Source organism: Coregonus clupeaformis, chromosome 24, assembly GCF_020615455.1.
Source record: "Coregonus clupeaformis isolate EN_2021a chromosome 24, ASM2061545v1, whole genome shotgun sequence".
NCBI lineage: Eukaryota > Metazoa > Chordata > Actinopteri > Salmoniformes > Salmonidae > Coregonus > Coregonus clupeaformis.
In genome coordinates this window covers 13,251,607-13,277,150 of record NC_059215.1, presented here as the reverse complement: position 1 = coordinate 13,277,150, position 25,544 = coordinate 13,251,607, and the positions used below count along the sequence as shown (strand labels likewise).

The window sequence follows — 25,544 nt, the reverse complement described above, 5'->3', positions numbered from 1 at the left end:
CTGAGGTGAGGGCAGTTTGGGTCTGTGATGGTGCACAAGGCAAGAATGGTTATGGTCAGCAATCACTTTTGTGAGATGTTTTCCTGAAATAATGTCCACGCATTTTAAAATGTTATGTATTATCTATTGTTATGTTATCTAGAATTATGTGAATGCTGTCAGTGCACTTTGTCATACAATTTTTCGCTCAATGTTTTGATGAAAAGGTACTGTAATGGGTACACTTTGTGGTAGGTGAAATCTGAGTGCAATGTAGTGACCACTATTGTGTAGTGTTGTTTTATGTAAGTTTTCTTGTTTTTGCACTTGTCTGTCTGGTGGTAACTATGCTGAAAAAGAAGTCTATGTAAGGGAGAGCTGGGTGTTCCCTAGCCTCGGAAGCCCAGGTCGAGTGAAGGATACTGGCCTCTCGACTAGTTGTTCCTTAAAGGTCTGTCAGTACAACTGATGCATTCCCTAGGATGCAGATTAGGGTTTAGCTAGCATTTTAGTTCCTTGACAATTCTGCCCATTTGAAACTGTGATTTGTTTGTAGGCCTATAAGTCTATAATAACACAGACTATACATTGCTTCCTTATGCTCCATGATTTCCAGATGTGGAACCTGTGGAATAGAAGGCTTCTATCAGGTTGGTTAAATAAGTAAAAAGAACAGTATGAAGATATAATTACCTTTGGAATGAACATTGGTCATTCAGAACCATGCCTTTCATGTATTTTAAGTCTTTCTCAAACATGCAGTTTTTCTGAAAAGTCGAATGGCTAGTTATTGCAATTTGTTAAACAGATGGTTCTCAAATAGGTACTGAAATAAATTGGCAGCTAGCTCCTGTTTCTTCTGACTTTTGTCAAATTCTAATGTGTAGTCTGCCTGATGACCAAGGCCTGCTACACGGGGGGCCAGTATGAAAAATGTATGCACTCACTAACTGTAAGTCGCTGTGGATAAGAGCGTCTGCTAAATTACTGAAATGTAAATGTAATGTGTAGTTTTAATACAAATAATTACTGTTGTTGATGTTTGTATTTTAATTAATGATATAAACAAAAAAATATTTAGAAAAAAACATTTTGGGGTAAAACAAGTTACATTTGATATAATTATGTTATTAAAAGTGTGATCAATCATGTGAATTGAGTAGAAAACAAAATGCAATTCAAACGTTTCTTGTATTTTTCAAAATAAATAATTGTATGTGTGCATTATGTATGAATTATCTGAGTGACATGACTTTTGTAAGCATTATAGAGAAGAAAACAGTGATCTTCAAAAATGGGTAAATTTAGAGCAATCTCTATTTTCTTTGCTATTAAAGCCCATATAGAAAACACATCCATCAACTTACAACAATGAACATGATGTATGCACAGTACCGGCCTGTATGCTTATCCCACACCACCATGAAAAATATTACCGGTATATATTTATCTTAAAAATAGTTAGTCCCATCACGGTGGGTAATATTCACTCTGTACAGGGTAGGTGTAGATCTAGATTTTGTCTGGATCAGAAGGAGCCTATACAAACAATAAAAAATTAACATCAGCATATAAAACTATTTGGTAGCATGTATCAAGTAGCGTGTTACCAACAATTCAAAGTACCTTACAGTATTTATCAGGCAAAATAGACAAAAGTAGCCCTCTAAGATTTATCAACTCATCCATCCATCCATCCTTTGCCTACATTTGATTGCATCCTTCCACCACATTTCAAAGGCACAAGTTCTCCCTTCAGGCACGGATAAATAACTACAGTACAATCAATTTGTCATGAATTGCAGGTGCTCCAATACAAAGCTAATCCGAGGTTGATCACTGGGCCGTGACAGTGTTAATGTCGTTTCAGAACACAGGGAGAAAGTCTTGCTACATAATTCCCCATGTCTTCTTGGAATGATGCTCTTCCTTCACACTGTCAAAAGTCCTCTAGGGACCATCCCTAGTCCAGTTGAGTGGCCAGTAGCTAGTAGCCACATGCAGGGTTCCAGCCATGTGATCTGAGGACAGTGGCCAGACATGTCCAGCTTTGTTGACTGGTTGTCTTACACCCACGTCTCAGGTTGACTCCTTGGCCCTTTAGGCTTCCCAAAACGAGTCCCAAATCCTGGAGAGAACACATACTGTTCTGAAATGTGTCCCATCACATTCTTTAAATTAGATTTGCATTGATGTGTCTGGTGAAGGCTTACCAAAAGTGAACACTGATGATGAGGCAGAGGTACCATAAGGAGGAGGTGGTCCAGAGTGGGTTGGTACTGGTGGAGGGGCAGACTTTGCTGTGGGAAGAATTTGTTACCATTTTAGCTGCTAGAGGTGGGAAATCTACAGTATGTTCCAGACAGCAGATCCATTTACGTATATACCTGTTACTTACGTTTCTGTCTGAGTTTGAATAACTTCAGGCTCTGAAAAATAAAAACAGAGACAGCTGGCTTTAGATGACAAGACATACCCAGATAATAGCAGAGAATATTCTGAGTATAGAAACACCAGATCCTCTATTTCTAAAACAATAGACAAAGTCTGTGAGTTACTGTAATTCTATGTACATAGTCATTACCTTTGTTCTAGACATGGCCTTCCCACTGTTCTTGTCTGATTTGTCTTCTGTAGTCCCAGTGATGGTTGAGGTGCTGTTGTCCACAGGCTGCTGAAGCTTCATTTCAGCTGAGAAACGGTCATTAGATACAGTATGTCACAGTTATGGAGACATTTTGTAAAAGTTTAATTCAATATCATCAAGAGTCAAGAGTAAACGGGAATAGGGTGGATGTTTGGATTAGAGTGATTTAAATACTCTTAATAAGGAGAGGTCATATTTACATGGGCCTGTGTTTAGTTAGTGAGACAGAGTTGATAGTTGTAATTGCGGGTCTATGTTCTGTGTGTTGCAACTCACCACTTCCTCCTTCAGTCATGGCCACAACGGCTGGAGCAACCAGAGGAACAGTAGTCAGGGGCTCTGTAGAGAAAATGTAGACAGACAAATTGTAAAGTACTGTATGTTCTCTCAAACATCAGATAGCTCAAGGAAGGAGTACTTCTGACATTAGTTCTCATCATCATGTCATCAATTACAATAAGAGTAAGTAAGTAGCCTTGCACGAGCTGGAATGGCTCATAGGATAATGATCCTATAGAGCTTGACAGCTTGTAGTCCTATAACCCGGAAATGAGTTACCTCTGGTTCGTTCAGCCATCCCTATGTGAAAAATGAATTGTGAAAGAATATGGTTTTGGAACAAATGTCGATAATAAGGTCTGAGGTTGGCACAGGCTTAGGAGATCTTATACGTTTTGTTCTATGAGATAATTGCAGTCAGTTAACATGATCATTATGAAGCCTTTATGTGTTTTATGTGTTTCTTTAAATTACATAAATTCTTCAAAATTCACAAAAAGAGATGTTAGCTGAAGAAGATTCTCATAGGACAAAACCTATAAGATCTCCTAAGCCTGTGTTTACCACATACCTTATTTTCAGCGTTTATCTAAAAACCCTACAAAAATGCCATTCATTTTCTCCATAGACTTTGTCCAACGAACCATGGTGGAGTTAGTGCCTACAAAAAGTTGGCATTACTATTTATTTCTATATCCTGTTTCTGTGGTTTGAGGTAGCTTGATATACAAGTACACCCACCTGGACAGGACACTAGTCTATTGCAAGGCCTTACCCCAATCTATCTCCAGAGACACATTGTGTTCCATCATTTACAGTCTTTGGTACGACTCGGTGATCAAACTTCCAACCTTCCAATTTCAGGGCAGACACTAACCACAAGGCCACTGAGTGTGTATAATGATGCTTTTCAGTGATTTCTATTAGTGCCTTTTATTGTGTGAGGGAGCAAAGCCAAGAGCAACCATTTGAAGTTGACTTTTCTCAGTCACAGATGGCCTTTCTCAGTCACTACTGAGAAAACAGCTTACCTTGCAGTGAACTCTTTACACGGACACTCTGAGGGAAAGGTTTAGAGCATTGTATTAATGTTCTTATGTATTTACAACAACTGGAACATATGAGCCATAGCATGAATCACAAGGAGGACAAAAATGCTCAGGGCATTTAATATCCCTAAAGGGCATTTAGCAAAGATAAGTTCATGACACAAAGGGGTGGGTGGCAGCATCCTGTACTAGCTAGATGTACCCATTAAATACACATGACTCTAAGAGTAAGAGTCTCTACTGACCATAGAAACGGAATAACTAGAACCATCCCCATTCTATAAGCATTAGTTCTATGAGGGTGACTACCACACCTCCTTATAGTCTTGACAGCTACAGCACCCAGAGTCTGTTAACGTCTGTTACCTTGCTCCGATTCATGATTCCATCCAGGAATCCTATGGGTTGGGAGTTCCCTGCCCACTCTGAGGACGTACCGATCCTCTGATGTGTGGTTGTGGTCTGGCTGCTGCTCTGACTCTGCAGGCAGGGGGCGCTGTTCTGATCAACTGCAACTGCCCAAAAATTATACAATGTCAGTTTAGTACTACACAGAGTAGATACATTACCTTGATTGACACACACAGAGCCGTTTACATATTTTTAAATTCTGTCTGGAGGATTAACATTTTGACAGTAGCCTATTCCTAGCAGCACTATCATGGTGATGATGATGATGATGATGATAATGATGGTGGAGGTGGTGGTGATGAAAAGGCATGTGCTCACCTTCTTGAGTGACCAGGATGAAGGATTCTGGGGTTCTCTCAGGTAGAGGGGAAGTCAGACTCTCTGAGCCTTCACAATGAAAAAAAACACAAGTCAATGAGGTTCTACATGGAACACAAAAGGGTTCTACCTGGAACCAAAAGGGTTCTACCTGCAACCACAAATGGTTGTTCAAAGGGTTCTCCTATGGGGATAGCCAAAGAACCCTTTAAGGTTCTAGATAAAACAATTTTTTCTAAGAGTGTATAGAAAAATAACATTGCAAACATAAAATGGGTGTCACTTTTGCTTACCTGGAGGTGTGAGAGGAGGGGCCAGAGGATAGGGAGGTGGAGGGGGAGGAGGAAGGTTTACTGATGTACAGGGAGCAGGTACAGAATATCTAACTGGGGGAAGCACTGTAATGGGTGGTGGCACTGTAACCGGGGGTGATCCTGTAAAGGAAAAAAAGGCCAAAAAGACTGGGATAAACATCATTTGCACATGACATTCTCTCCATTTTATCATACTGATTGTTTTGTGTGACAAATACCTGAGAGTGTTGTCATTTTTACTTTTAAGCTTTTGCTCCTCATCCGAGATCTCTTCTCCACCAGAGCAGGAGTGTCCACTGAATGTCCAGACCACTCTTTCTCTTCTGACTTCTGGCCTACCATCTCCACGGGGACTGAGAGGGAAGGGAAGACAGGAGTGCTCCTACCGGCATCGTTGGCCAACACAAAGGACTCTGGCGTTCTCTCTGGCAGTGGGGGGATAGGCGAGGGGGGACTCCCTTTGGGAGAAAATGAGGTAGAGAAAAAATTTATGTTTGAATACTTATGAAGAAGAGCTTATGATGAGTATTATGAGTGTCTTCAAAGGCCCTCCACTCACCGTTCCCCCTGAGGGCTTCAGCTGCAGCATTAGGAGGGATGATGACCTCTAACCTCTCAGGTTTAGAGATGTTATCAGGACGCTCTGATGGGCCCAGGAAAAGATTTCGTGACATTAAACATATAGTTATATATATATATATATATATATATATATATATATATATATATATATATATATATATATATATATACTATATGTTTAATGTCACGAAATCTTTATATATATATATATATATATATATACAGTGCATTCGGAACGTATTCAGACCCCTTGACCTTTTCCACATTTTGTTACGTTACAGCCTTACTCTAAATTGGATTTGTCCGTAGAGCTCCGAGACAGGATTGTGTCGAGGCACAGATCTGGGGAAGGGTACCAAAAAATGTCTGCAGTATTGAAAGTCCCCAAGAACACAGTGGCATCATTCTTAAATGGAAGAAGTTTGGAACCACCAAGACTCTCCCTAGAGCTGGCCGCCCGGCCAAACTGAGCAATCGGGGGAGAAGGGCCTTGGTCAGGGAGGTGACCAAGAACCCGATGGTCACTCTGACAGAGCACAAGAGTTCCTCTGTGGAGATGGGAGAACCTTCCAGAAGGAAAACCATCTCTGCAGCACTCCACCAATCAGGCCTTTATGGTAGAGTGGCCAGACGGAAGCCACTCCTCAGGAAAAGGCACATGACAGCCTGCTTGGAGTTTGCCAAAATGCACCTAAAGACTCTCAAACCATGAGAAACAAGATTCTCTGGTCTGATGAAACCAAGATTGAACTCTTTGGCCTGAATGCCAAGCGTCACGTTTGGAGGAAACCTGGCACCATCCCTACGGTGAAGCAAGGTGGTGGCAGCATCATGCTGTGGGGATGTTTTTCAGCGGCAGGGACTGGGAGAAACTCCCCAAATACAGGTGTGCCAAGCTTGTAGCATCATACCCAAGAAGACTCGAGGCTGTGATCGCGCCAAAGGTGCTTCAACAAAGTACTGAGTAAAGGGTCTGAATACTTATGTAAATGTGATATTTCCGTGTTTTTTTTCTAAAATCCTGTTTTTGCTTTGTCATTATGGGGTATGGTGTGTAGATTGATGAGGGAAAAAACAATTTAATCAATTTTAGAATAAGGCTGTAACTTACCAAAATGTGGAAAAAGTCAAGGGGTCTGAATATTTTCTGAAGGCACTGTATTATATATATATATATATATATATATATATATATATATATATATATATATATATATATATATATATATATATAGTGATGGGATATACTGGAATATCAACCCAAAGAATGGGCCATGCTTTAAAGCCAACTAAGCACTCAAATTCTTCATTGATCTAAAAGAGTAAGCATACAGTATCACAACATTCACCTGTTCCAGCAGCCAGTACATATGATTCAGGGGTTCGCTCCGGTAATAGAGGTGGACTGTCTTCATCCGAGGAAGCTACAACCACACCTGGGGCAGCGTTGGTGATGACAAGGGCTGGCAGCTCCATCGGCTGGCCGTTAAGGGTCATACTTGACCCATTGAAATAGGGGTTCTCTGTCAACTTGCTCAGTGGAGCCAGCTCCTCCTCATTATCAGCCCCTCTGGGAGCCTCAGAAGCCAGGGGTGAGGTCAGTGAAGAGTCAGGTCCAAAGTAGGGGTCCTCCACGGTGAGACAGAGGGTGTTGGAGATGGAGACCGCAGAGAGCACTGGTGGTACCAGTCGGTTGATCTCTACATCCCTCTCCACCTTCTTTTGCTCCATGGCTCTCTGACAGAATTCCTGAGTCCTGAGTGCCTGAGGGGTTATGATGGGGATGCTGAGGCTGGGCTCTTGTCTCAGGTCCTGGCAGGTGGGCAGGTTATCAGGCTTTGTCGGTAGTGGGTATGGTGGTCTCTGGTCGATGGGCCTGTTATTAGGCTGTGTCTGTAGAGGTTGTGGTTTCTGGTTAACAGTCTGTGTTGGTAGGGAATTTGGTCTCTGCTGTTCCCTCTGCCTGTCCCTTGCTCTCAGGGCATTGAGGATGGCTGAGGGGGAGCGCGTAGCTGCGTCAGACAGTGGGTCACCATCATGCACCGCTGCTGAGGCAGAGAAGGCCACTGGTAAGACGTGATTGGATATCCCATCAGGCTCCTCCCTCTCTGAGTGCCTGCAACACAATATGAGTTATTTAGCCATTCTATTGAAGAGGCCACTGGAGGCATTTCTCTCTCTGTGTGAGAAAGAGTATTGGTTATTGTGACATATTTTGCTATAGAGATATGCATCCAGAAATGCACCATGAAAAAAGCTTTAATTGTCAGATCTATGGTTGATGGGGAAAAGCATTTACTGTTCTGTACCTGTGCTCTGTCTGTGGTTCTATTTGATGCTGGGGCACAGGTTCTGGTTCCTGTTCAGCTTCAGACGCCTCGCTGAGGTCAGAGAGCTCACTGTCACTGGGTGTAGGGGGTGAGGGGGCCACTGGCACCTAAACATTTAAACAGAATCACACGCTTACTCACTCACCCTCTGAGAAAGTATTTACGTAGGCCACAGATCACTGGCCTTAGTTTATGTGGCTGTGTTGCTCCATTCCAGTGCCTGTTGCTACAACATCCCCAAACAGCCAGCTTGGTTCCCCTAGCCAGAGTCTCTCTGTGTGTTTGAGATTACACAACAGTCACACTGTGCAGAATCATTGATCTACAAATCACCTTGCATCCCAAATAACTACTCATTATGTGATCGGGATTAGTGATTCAGCACCTCATCTTGATATAACTGTTCCCCGTCAAACACGCTGTCTGTCTCACCTCCTCTGTGCAGGAAGGCGGTGCTGGTGCCATGGACAGCAGATACTTCTCAAACAGGAACTTGATGGTTCTGTACACTAGCTCATACTGTTCCTGTAGTCACACACAAAACCAGTTATTTTAGTGTTAGATCCCATATCAGCTGCCCCGGCGAGAGATTACACAGGGGGAGTTTCTACTAACATTATAGATTGCAAAGAATATGTGGCTCTACAGATGTAGGATCTTAATTTGATCAGCCTGTTGCAGGAGAACTGTCCTGCAATGCAGGAAATGTAAAACATGTAGTGTATTTGAGATTTTAAAAGGCATATGAAGCCACTTTGAAATGTCAGAATTGATTGCTGCCAGACGATGGTGAGATACAACTTTGTGATAATAATGTCTCAGGTGGAGGCCTGTCACACTGAGTGTACAGAACATTAGGAACACCTGCTCGTTCCATGACATAGTCTGACCAGGTGAATCCAGGTGAAAGCTATAATCTCTATAATCCCACCTCAATGTCAACTCAATCAGTGTAGATGAAGGGGAGGAGACAGGTTAAAAAATGATTTTTAAGTCTTGAGACAATTAAGACATGGATTGTGTATGTGTGCCATTTAGAGGGTGAATGGGCAAGACACATTTTTTTAAGTGAACGGGGTATGGTAGTAGTTACCAGGCGCACCGGTTTGAGTGTGTCAAGAACTGCAACGCTGCTGGGTTTTTCACGCTCAACAGTTTTCATGTGTATCAAGAATGGTCCAGCACCCAAAGGACATCCAGCCAACTTGACACAACTGTGGGAAGCATTGGAGTCAACATGGGCCAGAATCCCTGTTGAACGCTTTCGACACCTTGTAGACTCCATGCTGCAACGAATTTAGGCTGTTCTGATGACAAAAGGGGGTGCAACTCAATATTAGGAAGGTGTTCCTAATGTTTTGTCCGCTCAGTGTATGTGGTTATGCTCAAATATTACTATGAAGTGAAAACGCTACCTTGGTCTAAAGTAGAAGCCTGTCACAAAGTGTCTGTGTATGTATGTGATTATGCAGCTAATAGCATTATGTAGAATACTAAGTGAGAATGCTACAGTGTCTTCAGAAAGTATTCATACCCCTTGACTTATTCTACATTTTGTTGTGTTACAGCCTGAATTCAAACTAGATTAAATATAAATCATTTCTCACCCATCCACACACAATACCCTATAATGACAAAGTGACATACTGACATACTGTAAGTATTCACTCCACTTTGCTATGACACTCTAAGTTGCGTTCAGGTGCATCCAATTTCCTTTGATCGTCCTTGAGACGTCACTACAACTTGTTTGGACATGATTTAGAAAGAAGCACACCTGTCTATATAAGGTCCCACGGTTGACAGTGCATTTCAGAGCAGAAACTATATCATGAAGTCCAAGGAACTGTTTGTTGAGCTCCGAGATAGAATTTTGATGAGGCATATATCTGGGGAAGGGTATAAAACTATTTCTAGAGTGTTGAAAACTTCCAAGATCACGGTGGTCTCCATCATTGGGAAATTTAAAAAATATGGAACTACCCAGACTCTGCCTAGATCTGGCTGTCCGACCAAACTGAGCAACCGGGCAAGGAGGACCTTGGTCAGTGAGGTGACCAAGAACCCAATGACCACTCTGACAGAACTACAGAGTTCCTTGGCAGAGATGGGAAAACCTGCCAGAAGGACAAGTCTCTACAGCCCTTCACCAATCTGGGCTTTATGGGAGAGTGGCCAGACGGAAGCCACTCCTGAGAAAATGGCACATGACAGCACACCTGAAGTTTGCAAAAAGGCACGTGAAAGACTCTGAGAGCATAAGGCAAAACATGATGTGGTCTGATGAGACAAAAATGTAACTCTTTGGCCTGAATGCAAAGTTCTATGTCTGGAGAAAACCAGGCACAGCCCATCACCCATCTAACACCATCCCTACCGTGAATCATGGTGGTGGCAGCATCATGCTATGGGGATGCTTTTCAGTGGCAGGAACTTGGAGACTGGTAAGGATAGAGGGAACAATGAATGGAGCCAAATACAGGAAAATCCTTGATGAGAACCTGCTTCAGAGTGCAAATGACCATAGACTGGGAGCAATTTACATTCCAACAGGACAATGACCCGAAGCATACAGCCAAAGCAACACTGGAATGGTTTCAGAGCAAGAATGTGAAAGTGCTTGAGTGGTCCAGTCAAAGCCCAGACTTGAATCTCATTGAAAATCTGGGGAAAGACTTGAAGATCGCTGTTCACCGCTGCTCCACATCTAACTTAACAGAGCTTGAGGAAATCTGCAAGGAAGAATGGGAGAAAATCCCCAAACCCAGATGTGCAAAGATGATACAGACATACCCAAGATAACTCAAAGCTGTAATCGCCGCCAAAGGTGCTTCTACAAAGTATTGACTCAGGGGTGTGAATAATTACGGAAATTAGCAAACTTCTAAAACATGTTTTCACTTTGTCATTATGGTGTATTGTGTAATTCAGGCTGTAACAACAAAATGTGGAATAAATCAAGGGGCATGAATACTTTCTGAAAGCACTTTACCTTGGTCTGAACCACAGAGGGCCTCTGTGTTCTCATGTCCTGAACCAGGTCATAGATGCTGAAGTCTTCTTTGAGCCGCTGGAAATAAACACAAAGGCACTCAATGACGATCAGTAAGGTGACTGTACACACATACAGTTACAGATAGGATAGCTTTCAGTACACCACAACATAGATACAGTAGTCTTTGGTCCTCTGCTCTCACTCGGGTTCAGAGGAGATGGTACAGTACAGGGTAGGGTAGGTACAGTTCTCACCTGTGTTTTCACCAGGTTCCAGGTGTAGTCGATGGCACACAGTGCTCCTGTTCTTCCACAGCCAGCACTGCAGGGACAAACAGGTTGAACAGTGTCAACATAAAATACATTATATTAATTAAGAAGAACAAACATGTAGAATATATAAATACAAACTCTTTTCACCTAGCATGCTCCTGGCCCACACTAACAGATAGAGACTGTCAGATACACTATATATATACAAAAGTATGTGGACACCCCTTCAAATTAGTGGATTCAGCTATTTCAGCCACATCCGTTGCTGACAGGTGTATAAAATTGAGCACACAGCCATGCAATCTCCATAGACAAAGATTGGCAGTAGAATGGCATTACTGAAGAGCTAAGTGACTTTCAACATGGCACCATCATAGGATGCCACCTTTCCAACAAGTCAGTTCATCAAATTTCTACCCTGCTAGAGCTGCCCTGGTCAACTGTAAGTGCTGTTATTGTGAAGTAGAAACGTCTAGGAGCAACAACGGCTCAGTCGCAAAGTGGTAGGCCACACAAGCTCACAGAACGGTTACAACACTCACTACCGAGTTCCAAACTGCCTCTGGAAACAACGTCACCATGGCCGAGCAGCCACACACAAGCCTAAGATCACCTATGCGCAATGCCAAGCGTCGGCTGGAGTGGTGTAAAGCTTGCCGCCATTGGACTCTGGAGCAGTGGAAACGCGTTCTCTGGAGTGATGAATCACGCTTCACCGTCTGGCAGTCAGACGGACTAATCTGGTTTGAGGGATGCCAGGAAAACGCTACCTGCCCCAATGCATAGTGCCAACTGTAAAGTTTGGTGGAGGAAGAATAATGGTCTGGGGCTGTTTTTCATGGCTAGGCCCCTTAGTTCCAGTGAAGGGAAATCTTACCGCTAAAGCATTCAATGACATTCTAGATGATTCTGTACTTCCAACTTTGTGGTAACCGTTTGGGGAAGGACCTTTCCTGTTTAAGCATGACAATGCCCCCGTGCACAAAGCAAGGTCCATACAGAAATTGTTTTCGAGATCAGTGTGGAAGAACTTGACTGGCCTGCACAGAGCTCTGACCTCAACCCCATCGAACACCTTTGGGATGAATTGGAACGCCGACTGCGAGCCAGGCCTAATCGCCCAACATCAGTGCCCGATCTCACTAATGCTCTTGTGGCTGAATGGAAGCAAGTCCCCGCAGCAATGTTCCAACATCTAGTGGCAAGTCTTCCCAGAAGAGTGGAGGCTGTTATAGCAGCAAAGGGGGGACCAACTCCATATTAATGCCTATGATTTCTGGAATGAGATGTTCGGCGAGCAGGTGTCCACATACTTTTGATCATGTAGTGTAGGTGATATGAGAGCAGCCTAGTTTCCCATGGAGAGTGAACTGTTCCAAGGGAAACATGCCAGTAAGCAGATCTGTCACTTCATATGATGATACCTTCCTATCCTCACCCCTGACTCTAGGTTAACTAACTGAGTAGAGAGGGGAGCATGATTCTATGGCATGGGCATGCCTGATGCCTGTGACTGAACTTTCCGTTCCTGGTGGTTCATCTATCTACTAGGAGGTGTGGGTATGTTGTGACGCCTCCTCTATACCACGCCTGGATGCCAGCCTGTTACACAGACACTACTATTAACTGACTACTGAAGTGTTATGCCATCTGACTGGGGTTTACTTAAAATCTGTAGCAATTGGGCCTAAAATAGGATGCTAAAGACTGCCTATTATAGCCTTATTATAGAGAGCAGGGGGAGGGGATAACGAGTGTTGTGCAACACGACTCAAGCCTATGTCAAACACATTGAGCAACTTTCAAAGAGGAGACCTGTGGCCACCGCTGAAATTTCCGTGTGTCACTGTTGTCGCAGTATGTAAACAAGCAATGTTCTCTCTCTCGTCTTACTCATGTAAGACAGACGACTGAGTTAAAGGAGGACAGGGTTTAAAAACACAACCCTTTGAACATTCATCATCACTAGACTCTCAGATAGCCCAAGGCCTTACAGCAGGTTAGCGGTAACCATGGCGAGAGATAGTAAGAGAGAGGGGGAGATGTACAAGTGCTTGTTTGCACACAGTGGTCTGTTGGCCAGCCGCCCACACACTCTTCCTGTCTGTGTGTCTAAGAGAAGGGGGAGGTGACTGAGCTTAAAGTGGTCTACAACAGGATGCCCACAACAGGGTGTTCTACTCACAGAACAATCACTTTTTCATGATATATGACCCCACAGCATATGACTGCCTAGCATCAGCCACAAAGGGAACCTATAACTGTAGAACTATTTACCATGCTTTATTGACTCTCCGTTTCTGACAATGATTCAAACTTCAGGTTAACGGTGTACTGTGTTGGTGTAATTCAGGACTGATTCACTGTTGTGAGGTGTGTGTGTGTGTGTGTGTGTGTGTGTGTGTGTGTGTGTGTGTGTGTGTGTGTGTGTGTGTGTGGTGGGAGCTTGGAGAGATGACCTGCAGTGTATGCAGATGGGCACGTCCCCATGGGCCTGGTAGGACCTCATCTCCTGCAGCAGCTCCAGGATGGGTGGGATGGTGTCAGGGACCCCATGGTCGGGCCAGTTGATATAGTGCAGCTGTCTCAGGGTCCGGCACCACTTATGGAAAAACCACAGAGTTCAATATTAAAACAGACAGACGGACACACCAGGAGACATGTGAGACCCCTACCCCATGAAATAAAATCAAAGTTTATTGGTCGCGTACACAGTTTAGCAGATGTTATAGTGGGTGGGGTGAAATGCTTGTGTTACTAGCGCCTAACATTGCAGTAAAATGTCAAACAAGTACACAAATTAATCAAAAACTAAAATCAAGAAATCTCAGAAAGATTCCAATTAACAACCCAAATAACACTGTATCAGTAATCCAAGTGCAATCTATGCGTATATACACCGAAAAGATTATACGAAGAATGATATGTATAGCAGTTGATTTATTAGAGTGAGCTATGTTAAGAATCCAGTATCTAAATATGCGGTGTGAATAAACAGTGTAACTAAAATGCAATGTACAATAGTAGATATCTTAGAATGAGCTATGTTAGGCTTCCCAATTGGCGCAGCGGTCTAAGGCGCCTTGTGGCAGGCCGGGCACCTGCAGGTTGACTTCGGTCGTCAGTTGAACAGTGTTTCCTCCGACGACACATTGGTGCGGCTGACTTCCGGGTTAAGCGGGCAGGTGATAAGAATCGCGGTTTGGCAGGTCATGTTTCGGAGGACGAATGACTCGACCTTCGCCTCCCCCGAGCCCGTTGGGGAGTTGCAGGGATGAGATAAGATTGTAATTGGATCACAATTGGATATCAAGAAATTTGGGAGAAAAAGGGGGTACATTTTTTGAAAACAAAATAAAGAATGAGCTATGTATATAAATACACAGTGTGAAAAACAGTATAAAAGAAACAGGAAGTGTCCAGCATTAGGAGTCTAAGGGCCCGGGCTGGGCTTCTACTAAGCTAACATATGTAATTGTTTTAAGATGGTCATACCAAGGATTATTTAGCTATTCAATTCTGAATTTTAGGACCCCTGTAGGTATAAAAAAATATATTTTATGAAACATTGAATTTGTACTTACTGCTATTAGCCCATGGAAACACATTGAATAAAAGATTCATACATGGAAAAACAGATAGTCCAAAAATAAATCAAGTTTGCCAAAAAACAGTAGGTCATTCTGGTTAGTCAATGTCCAGATTTCAGTTTCCATTTAACCCATCTAAACAGTAGGCTACAGTTCCCTTGACATGCCATAGGCCTATTTGAATCACCGTAAACCCGTCTGCCCCACGGATATAACCTCGGGGACTGCGGGTTATGAGTTAACCTGCGCATCACTAGTGTGGGAGTGTGTGCAAAAAAGTCTACCTTTGATGTATTTAATTACTGAAATGCTCTGCACCAAAGAATACTGCAAAGCATACTACAATTCCACCAACAAAATATTCCATCACAATTTAGCGATTTTAAGCATGTATATATCTCTTGTCCGCAGATTCTACACATGATCGTTTCTAATTTACACTCCATCTCAGTTTATAATAAGGGTATAAACAGTTCTTACATTACGATAGGTCACCCTCAAGTTTCTGCTCACATAGTCCCCTTTACTCTCCTCTGAGTCCTGTGCACAAACACACAGAGTTGGCAGCTTAGCATTATTTTCACACAGAAAACCTGCAGACGCTATTCTTTCTAAGGTGGGAATGACATTAGTATACTACATGTACTTCACACGTGCGTGATTATCAATGTTTAGGCATATTTAAGGCATATTTGAGCAGAGCCCTATAACTTAGAATCACAGAGGAAAAAGTACTAAGCACATCAAGGGACTTTTGTACAGTGCATTCGGAAAGTATTCAGACCCCTTGACTTTTTCCACATTTTGTTATGTTACAGCCTTATTCTAAAATTGATTTTAAAAAATCCCCCCCCCCTCATCAATCTACACACAATACCACATAATGACCAAGCAAAAACTGGTTTTTAGAAATGTTTGCAAAAATATATACATATTTATTCAGACCCTTTATTCAGTGCTTTGTTGAAGCAGCTTTGGCAGCGATTACAGCCTCAAGTATTCTTGGGGATGACGCTACAAGCTTGGCACACCTGTATTTGGGGAGTTTCTCCCATTCTTCTCTGCAGATCGTCTCAAGCTCTGTCAGGTTGGATGGGGAGCGTCGCTGCACAGCTATTTTCAGGTCTCTACAGAGATGTTCGATGGGGTTCAAGTCCGGGCTCTGGCTGGGCCACTCGAGGACATTCAGAGACTTGTCCCGAAGCCACTCCTGCGTTGTCTTGGCTGTGTGCTTAGGGTCGTTGTCCTGTTGGAAGGTGAACCTTCGCCCCAGTCTGAGGTCCTGAGCGCTCTGGAGAAGGATTTCATCAAGGATCTCTCTGTGCTCCATTCATCTTTCCCTCGATCCTGACTAGTCTCCCAGTCCCTGCCGCTGAAAAACATCCCCACAGCATGATGCTACCACCACAATGCTTCACTGTAGGGCTGGTGCCAGGTTTCCTCCAAACATGATGCTTGGCATTCAGGCCAAAGAGTTAAATCTTGGTTTCATCAGACCACAGAATCTTGTTTCTCATGGTCTGAGAGTCTTTATGTGCCTTTTGGCAAACTCCAAGCAGGCTGTCATGTGCCTTTTCCTGAGGAGTGGCTTCTGTCTGGCCACTCTACCATAAAGGCCTGATTGGTGGAGTGCTGCAGAGATGGTTGTCTTTCTGGAAGGTTCTCCCATGCATTGTCAATTGTGGGACCTTATAGAGTCAGGTGTGTGCCTTTCCAAATCATGTCCAATCAATTGAATTTACCACAGGTGGACTCCAATCAAGTTGTAGAAACATCTCAAGGATGATCAATGGAAACAGGATGCACCTGATCTCATTTTCGAGTCTCATAGCAAAGGGTCTGAATACTTATGCAAATAAGGTATTTCTGTTTTTTATTTGTAATACATGTGTAAAAAATTCTAAAAACCTGTTTTCGCTTTTTCATTATGAGGTAGATTGATGAGGACATTTTGTCATTTAATCCATTTTAAATAAAATACTTTCCGAAGGCACTGTATGTGCCTGTATCTTTTTGTATCTGGCTTTTCAATAAGGTTGCATTCATCTAGCATTTATGACTATAGTGTTGATAACGTAGTTATGGTTAGGAGGCCGGTTGTCTTGTGAGAGGACAAGAGAACCAACCAAAGCAGGAAGTGGTCAGAGAGAGGGAGGAAGTAGCCTACTACTCACGCAGTAAATAGTAAACGGGCCACACACAAATGGCTCCTCTTGTTTCTCCGGCCAGTAGCGCTCACACTTTTTCTACGAAAGAGTATGTAGGTCACATTACAAACAATCTGTCTTCAATGTGCAACAGGCTACAACACTGACCTGATATTAACCACAATCTATGATTATGAAATGCAGCGTAATAATAGAGCATAGTATACATGAGCATAGAGAGTGACTTACCCTGCCCATCTCATACTCCCTGCAAGCCATCACTATGACCTGATAGAAGACAATATCACCATCAGTGCATCAGTACAACATCACCAGAGAGAGCGAGAGAGACAGGGGGGTCGTTCCAGCTCAAATAGCACAAAAAATAGGATTTCGACACCCACCATCTCAGATTGTTCTGAAGTCGTGGATGAACAAATAATACCCAGAGCCGCAGTTCCATACTACTCATCAAGCATACAGAACTGATAATAAACTCAGCAAAAAAGAAACGTCCCTTTTTCAGGACCCTGTCTTTCAAAGATAATTAGTAAAAATCCAAATAACTTCACATATCTTCATTGTAAAGGGTTTAAACACTGTTGCTTGTTCAATTAACCATAAACAATTAATGAACATGCACCTGTGGAACGATCATTAAGACACTAACAGCTTACAGACAGTAGGCAATTAAGGTCACAGTTATGAAAACTTAGGACACTAAAGAGGCCTTTCTACTGACTCTGAAAAACACCAAAAGAAAGATGCCCAGGGTCCCTGCTCATCTGCTTGAACATGCCTTAGGCATGCTGCAAGGAGGCATGAGGACTGCAGATGTGGACAGGGCAATAAATTGCAATGTCCGTACTGTGAAACACCTAAGACAGCGCTACAGGGAGACAGGATTGACAGCTGATCGTCCTCGCAGTGGCAGACCATGTGTAACAACACTTGCACAGGATTGGTACATCCGAACATCACACCTGCGGGACAGGTACAGGATGGCAACAACAACTGCCCAAGTTACACCAGGAACGCACAATCCCTCCATCAGTGCTCAGACTGTCCGCAATAAGCTGAGAGAGGCTGGACTGAGGGCTTGTAGGCCTGTTGTAAGGCAGGTCCTTACCAGACATCACCTGCAACAATGTCGCCTATGGGCACAAACCCACCGTTGCTGGACCAGACCGGACTGGCAAAAAGTGCTCTTCACTGATGAGTCGCGGTTTTGTCTAACCAGGGGTGATGGTCGGATTCGCGTTTATCGTCGAAGGAATGAGCGTTACACCGAGGCCTGTACTCTGGAGCGGGATTGATTTGGAGGTGGAGGGTCCGTCATGGTCTGGGGCGGTGTGTCACAGCATCATTGGACTGAGCTTGTTGTCATTGCAGGTAATCTCAACGCTGTGCGTTACAGGGAAGACATCCTTCTCCCTCATGTGGTACCCTTCCTGCAGGCTCATCCTGACATGACCCTCCAGCATGACAATGCCACCAGCCATACAGCTTGTTCTGTGCATGATTTCCTGCAAGACATGAATGCCAATGTTCTGCCATGGCCAGCGAAGAGCCCGGATCTCAATCCCATTGAGCACATCAGGGACCTGTTGGATCGGAGGGCTAGGGCTAGGTCCATTCCCCCCAGAAATGTCAGGGAACTTGCAGGTGCCTTGGTGGAAGAGTGGGGTAACATCTCACAGCAAGAACTGGAAAATCTGGTGCAGGAGATACACTGCAGTACTTATTGCAGCTGGTGGCCCCCCCAGATACTGACTGTTACCCCACAGTGAGAGGACGTTTCTTTTTTTGTTGAGTTTATATCTAATCTAATCATCAACAACAAAAATCTCATCTATATACTCGTTGTTGGGGTGGGATTGGTGTGAGGTATGGGGAGTCCGTCGATGGCTTTTGACCACTTCTTTAGATTCCTCATGTCTTACTCATTGTTTGAAAAAAGTTTGGTCCAAATTGGATGTTAGGTACTATAATTATTGAATAATATATGAATCCTAGAAATTAAAATACAATCAATTAGCTTAATTTTTCAGATATCGAATTCTATTTCAACAAAATAATGTTTACAGAATGCTTATCCTATCTGTTTCTAACTACAGAAATGATTTCCGAACAATCTGTGATGGTGGGTGTCATGGCTTGCTGAAATGACATGGAACAACCGTAGAGAGAGATAGAGAAGAAGAGAGAGAAAGAGAGAGAGAGAGAGAGAGAGAGAGAGAGAGAGAGAGAGAGAGAGTGACACAAACACACACACAGAGACAAACAGACAGACAGACAGACAGACAGACGGACAGACGGACAGACAGACAGACAGACAGACAGACAGACAGACAGACAGACAGACAGACAGACAGACAGACAGACAGACAGACAGACAGACAGACAGACAGAGTGGTACCTCTATGTTGTACTCCCAGAGCATCCTCCAGAAGTCCAGCACGGTGTGGGGCAGAGGGCCCTGAGTGGCAATGTAGGCCCTGGACCCTGACACTCCCTGGGGGTACAGAGCATAATGGTCGCACACCCTGGGACTCTACTGCAGATACTCTTCTATTGTGTCTTCTAGTACACCAAGATCAAGTCCCGCCACCCTACCTTGATGAAGCTGGCATTGATGTAGTCATTGTCATTCTTGGAGGTGGTAAGGGTCAGCTTCACTCTGCTGTGGTCAACTGAGGGGAGATGAAGACATTATTGTAGTGAATACTGCATAAATATACCACTTCAAACCACTGCATTAGACTGTAACTGTAAACCGTGACTTACAGGGAACAATGTCCTTGTATCGGTTCTTCTTCACATTCTCCTGAGTCTCTGCTACCTTTGTGGGGTACGTTTTGTCAGTGCGGTACTTGGTGGACTGGCGTTTGAGCCTCTGCAACAGTGAAAAGTGAGTCAAATATTAGAAAACACAAGGCATATGTTTGCATGTGCAGGAGGGAAAGGGTTATCTCAGTCTATCACCCAGACCTGTGTGGTTAAATGTAAGGGTGTCTAAAGATCTTGTTCCTCTGGGGAACTGGATGTAAGTAGCCGTACAGTCAATGACATTGCAGTTGTCACAGTTCCTATGTTTGTATGTCTGAGTCTAGTAACTGCCCAAAAAGGGTTCTTCAAAGAGTTATCCTATGGAGACAGCCTAAGAACCGTTTTAGGTTCTAGATAGCACCTTTTTTTCTAAGAGTGTAGAGTCAGTGTTAGAGTCACATCCATGTACTGTACACTCTGTGGGTAACCCTGTGACACCACACCACTGCCAAAGCTTAACGTCAGCTCTGGCATGGCTCAGACTTACAGCCATTAGCTTACTGGAAACATACAGTGCATGGCAACAGACTAAGAGAGGACATTAGTGACTCCAGTCAGGGTAGTGAATGAGTGACACTCAAAATAAAGACCCAGAGTGTCCCTCCCTGGTCCTCTCCCAGTTCTGACAGACAGCCCAAACAGAAGGCAGAGAGCAGACATCTGCACCCTGCAGAGCTATTTTTGTTCCACACACGTAAGTTCTGTTCCCCTGGGTGGTCAGGATGGAAGGGACACGACACAAGCAGGGCGGCAGGTGGAGCGGAGAGAAGGGAGAGGGGAGGAGAGGAGAGGAGAGGAGGCCCAATGCCCTCAGTCACAGAGGTGTCCCTCCTCACCATGGTGATGGTCCACAGGTGATGTCATCCATGGGAACAGGACAATGGGGTGCCCAAGGCAGAGTTTTAGTTAAAGTGCACTGATGGTTAGTGGGGCCTCACTTGGCCCCACTAACAGGCTTCTGTGATATCCCATTTGCAATTGTAAAGCTAGTGTCAGTCAGTGTGTGTTTATGTGTGTGTGTGTGTGTGTATGAGTATGTGTGTCTGTGTGTATATGTGTGTGTGTGCATTAGTGATGCACAGGTTAGCTGTTTGTTCACCTGCACCTGCCCTCAATTGCTAATAACCCATCCACAACCGCCTGACTATGTGTGATAAAGTGAAAATCTGATGCAGCACCCAACCCTAACCAGCAAATATAGAAAATGGGCAACAGGCTACTGTCAAAGAACGATTTCTTGACATGGGGTGCAGGATTTTTTTGTTGCCTGATTTAGATATGATTCTGCTTATATTTTCCGACATTTTGTTAGGCTATTTGTAGTCAACTTGTCTATAATTAGATACATGTAGCTTCTCTTTTGTCATTATGTTGCCCTAGAAGTCTAAATAAACCCTTGCTCAACAGAATAATGTAATAGATCGATAGAATGAACGCTTCAATCTAGTTGACATCGGTGAAGTTTTCTCTGTAGTCTTTCGCGGAGCAAAGACGTTTAGGGACTGGGGAGAAAATACAATAAAGCAAACAAAAAACGGGGAAGATTTTCTGTGCAAAATCAGTTTGACCGGTTGTAAGGAAAAAGAAAGCTGTGAAAACCACCCAACGTGTTTCCGATAAGATTTCAGTTGGGTTTCAATGCATATTTTATGTGGTTGAAATACTATCAGCATTTATGACGCTTTTATGATGAAGTCAGCACCTCTACATATGGTATCTAACTGAGCATTGCATTTTCTCAAGATGCAAAAATAAATCATAAACCAAGTCCCAAATTTGCCTACATTTGCTGTATAATTTTACTGCAAGAAATGCTTAATTCCGGAGGAGTTATTATTAAGGCTATAGCCCTATTGGCACGGGATTAGTATTACTAGAGAACGTTGGTTATGTATTTATTACCCCAGAATGTCCGTTATTCCAGAGGTGCAATATTTTTTAACGATGCTTTGGTAATGTTCAATTCATTCGCACAAAACGTGTAAGCAAAAGCATTCACTGTGAAAGTCGATACATGTAGGCCCTTCATATATAGGCTATGAGCAGCACTTCTTTCAATCTATCGAATCAGTGATTTGATTTGATGCTATAGGCCTATTTGAAGTCCCGTCATGTGACTGTCGAATTTGTATAGAGCCTCACAATCATCACACGTAACATAACCGGCACTACTATCTTCCTCTTTTACCAGTTCCCCAAATATTTTACCAACATTACTTTTCTGGTCCTCCCTTCTCTTTATTTTCATCTCTCCTTTCGCAGCTTTTGTCTTACTGAATTAAACTTCGACAATGTCCTTTGTGCCTCCGTGGATTGACGTTAACTTTGTCTGCCCTTCCCAAAAGCATTATTTGGCAATTGGCTGTGTAGGCTATTTGGCGCGTGTAGGCTACAGTTAAACCCTAAAGTTTAGGCTTATGCAGTAATACCAGATAGCCTAAAAGAATGAAAGAAAAACCTCAATGTAGCCTATATGAATTGCACAATAATTATACATTTATGGATTTTTTAAGGTATTGCTTCTCTTTATTCAACCCGCCTGCCACCCACCCGCCCTTCAGCCACACAATATTTATGACCCAAATCCCGTCCGCGGGTTATTAGTCAACCCGCGCATCACTAGTGTGCATGTATGTGCGTGTGTATCAGTGGTGGAAAAAGCACCCAATTGTCATACTTGAGTAAAAGTATAGATACCTTAATAGAAAGTTACTCAAGTGAAAGTGAAAGTCACCCAGTAAAATACTACTTGAGTAAAAGTCTAAAAGTATTTGGTTTTAAATATACCTAATAGGGGTGTAACGATTCGTTTTAACAACGATTCGATTTGTATCACGATTCGTGGTTGTCGATACGATTCAAGGACGATATTGGTTCATTTAGAACGATACGATCCGAAACGATTCAGTGACTTGAAATCGATTCAGTAACCTTTTAGCCAAAAATTCAACCAGTGTGACTGAAATAAATACCTGGTAACCAGTTGCATTTTAATGGCTGGCAATAGTCTTGATATTTTTAACAGTGTTTCATGACTCCATGCAGACCATCTGGTATTATGAAACTTACCAAAAGTCTCACAAGTCCGTCTGTTATGGCCTGTGCGGTTCGGTCAGCACCCAATTCAATCAGTCCAATAAAGTCCGAAGTAAACTCTCCGCTGCTGGACACAGACACAATGTAAACTATTTCCTGCTCAGTTTTTGTGATGTCCTCAGATCCATCAAAAAGCATTCAGTAAATGAACATCCTCAGAATAGGAAGACATGGGACGTGCGTGTTTAACTTTATGGAAAGAGAAAAATATTAAACAGAGCTTGCCGCTGTTCTTCATTCAGCTTGCTCTTTTCATGTTTGTCAAATAAAGGATGGTTGAATTTCTTTGAGCCTTTATAAAATGCACCTGTTTTGTCTGCTAGATGTGGATTTGAGCGGCAAATCTTGCACCACATTTCAGTGCGCTCATCGTTAGCTTCAAGCCACTTTTCCGAAAAAAGTATTTTCTTCGGCTCTGGCTCCAGTTGGCGTTTCTTTGTAGGTGGCGAAACGCCAAAGAAGCTTCTTAATGTCTGTTGCTTTTTGGACATCCCTGACAGTAGTTGACAAGCAACATGTCATGTGTAAGGTTAGATGAGAAGATCGGTCAAGTACGCAAAGGCGCGTAGTAACACAAGTGGCATTACGCATTCCTGATTTTTGTCGCGCTTGCGTATCTGCGTACCAGTTATGTGCACCCCTGCATATAAAGTCTGACGTGCTTAAATCCAATGGGTTATTTCCTAGTATCGATACAATCGATTTATTACATTTTAAAACGATGTTAGATCGATATATGTTGTCCAAAAGGCCAACTCGCCGAGCACAGATCGATGTAGTTGGATCATATGAATATAAATCGATACATCGATGTAGTAGATGGATCGTTACACCCCTAATACCTAAGTATCAAAAGTAAATTCAATTGCTAAAATATACTTAAGTATCAAAGTAAAAGTATAAATCATTTCAAATTCGTTAAATTAAGCAAAGCAGAGGGGCACCATTTTCTTGTTTTTAAAAATGTACTGATAGCCAGGGGCACACCCCAACACTCAATACATTATTTACAAAATATGCATTTGTGTTTAGTGCCAGAACATAGGCAGTAGGGATGATCATGTATTCTCTTGATAAGTGCGTGAATTTCACAATTCTCCTGTTCTGTTAAGCATTCAAAATTGTAAAGAGTACTTTGGGTTGTCAGGAAAAATGTATGGAGTAAAAAGTACAATATTTTTTCTTTAGGAATGTAGGGAAGTAAAAGTAAAAGTTGTCAAAAATATAAATAGTAATGTAAAGTACAGATACCCCCAAAAACGACTTAAGTAGTACTTTAAAGTATTTCTACTTGAGTACTTTACACTACTGGTGTGTATGTGTGCATGTGTGCATGCGTGTCCTTGCAAGTGCATGTGTGTATGTGTGTGTGTGCAGGGTGGTGGTGCTGGGGGCTCTTTCTGCATCAATAACATAGCATTTGGACTGACTGACACAACCCATACAGAAACAACCCATACAGAAACAACCCATACAGAAACAACCCATACAGGAACAACCCATACAGAAACAACCCATGCAGACACAACCCATACAGGAACAACCCATGGAGAAACAGCACAACAGAAATAGTATGTCTCTCCTCTGAACATGGCGTTATTTTGTCAAATTCTTCTTGGGACATTGGCAGAGTTCTGCTCAGTGGAATAACAGTTTGACTTATCACAACAGCACTCTCTCTTTGTCCACACACACTCACATAAAAACAAATACACTCACTCACATGCTCTCTAAGCTCAGATAAACTGTAAACATTCAGCATCACAGCACAGGTGAAGTCCGCACTAAATCCACTTTTTTATACAATGAGAAAAGTGATCAAACAAATAGATTAACTCACAGAGAACTCCCCGGTGAAGCCACTCTCTGCTTCCTCCTCCTCAGCCTCCTTGCTCTCCACTTGAGCCAGGAAGCCCCTCAGTATCCAGGCTTGCTGCTCCATGGCTGGGCTGCTGGGGCTGCGCGTGTGCTGCTGCTGCTGCTGCCTGGCATGTCAGGACACAGAGGGCCACGGGGCCATGGACAGGGGGCCCGCCGTCAGGGTCCGGGTGGCTGGGGGTGTCTCTGTTCCAAGGGGCCTGGTAAGAGGTGCTACTCTACATCACACTGAGGATGAGGAACTATGCTAAGGCACAAGGCACTGTCAGAGCTTTCCTCAGTTCAAGGAGGCAGCAGCAGCAAGCTAAAAGGTTCTGTGGTCAGATTAAAAATATCACCACGCCCCCTTGTGTCTCTCTCACTGGGTCCTAGAGCCAGCTCCTTATGTCTCTCTCACTGTGTCCTAGAGACAGTCTTTGTGTCTCTCTCACTGGGTCCTAGAGCCAGCTACTTGTGTCTCTCTCACTGGGTCCTAGAGCCAGCCCATTGTGTCTCTCTCACTGGGTCCTAGAGCCAGCCCATTGTGTCTCTCTCACTGGGTACTAGAGCCAGCCCTTGTGTCTCTCTCACTGGTCCTAGAGTCAGCCCTGCTCCGGAAGCACCTCATCAGGGTGTGTGAGGAAGAGAGAGAGATAGAAAGAGAGAATGAAAGATACAGTGAGAGAAGCACAGACACAAACAGAGTGTACTATGGTGGCACCTAGTGGAAGGTGTGTAAAATTTCTTCATTGAATGGTCCTGGAGCAGAATGCCCCCCCAGTACATAGACAAATAACTATTTCAAGCAGCATAGACCTATACATTTTAAAGTTGTATTTTATGATTATG

General features: G+C 43.2%; 1 protein-coding gene across 4 annotated transcripts; it reads right to left on the bottom strand.

Annotated features, from left to right (window-relative positions):
- Positions 1–162: 162 nt before the first annotated feature.
- LOC121538005 (tyrosine-protein phosphatase non-receptor type 22) lies at positions 163–25,009 on the bottom strand. Of its 4 annotated transcripts, XM_041845727.1 has the most exons (24): positions 24,679–25,009; positions 19,701–19,809; positions 19,530–19,606; positions 19,333–19,428; positions 17,163–17,201; positions 16,941–17,012; positions 15,247–15,306; positions 13,636–13,778; positions 11,159–11,225; positions 10,902–10,979; positions 8,342–8,434; positions 7,889–8,016; positions 6,929–7,695; positions 5,557–5,640; positions 5,216–5,455; positions 4,977–5,117; positions 4,684–4,752; positions 4,321–4,469; positions 3,937–3,964; positions 2,903–2,965; positions 2,564–2,670; positions 2,378–2,408; positions 2,193–2,279; positions 163–2,107 (listed from the first exon to the last, which is right to left on the bottom strand). In XM_041845727.1, exons 1-24 carry the CDS (start codon positions 24,778–24,780, stop codon positions 2,046–2,048), a joined length of 2,892 nt encoding a protein of 963 aa, XP_041701661.1. In that variant the 5' UTR covers positions 24,781–25,009; the 3' UTR covers positions 163–2,045. The 4 variants fall into 4 exon arrangements, with proteins under 4 accessions (XP_041701661.1, XP_041701662.1, XP_041701663.1 ...); XM_041845728.1 differs by lacking the exon at positions 5,557–5,640; XM_041845729.1 differs by lacking the exon at positions 8,342–8,434.
- Between the last annotated feature and the right edge of the window lie 535 nt (positions 25,010–25,544).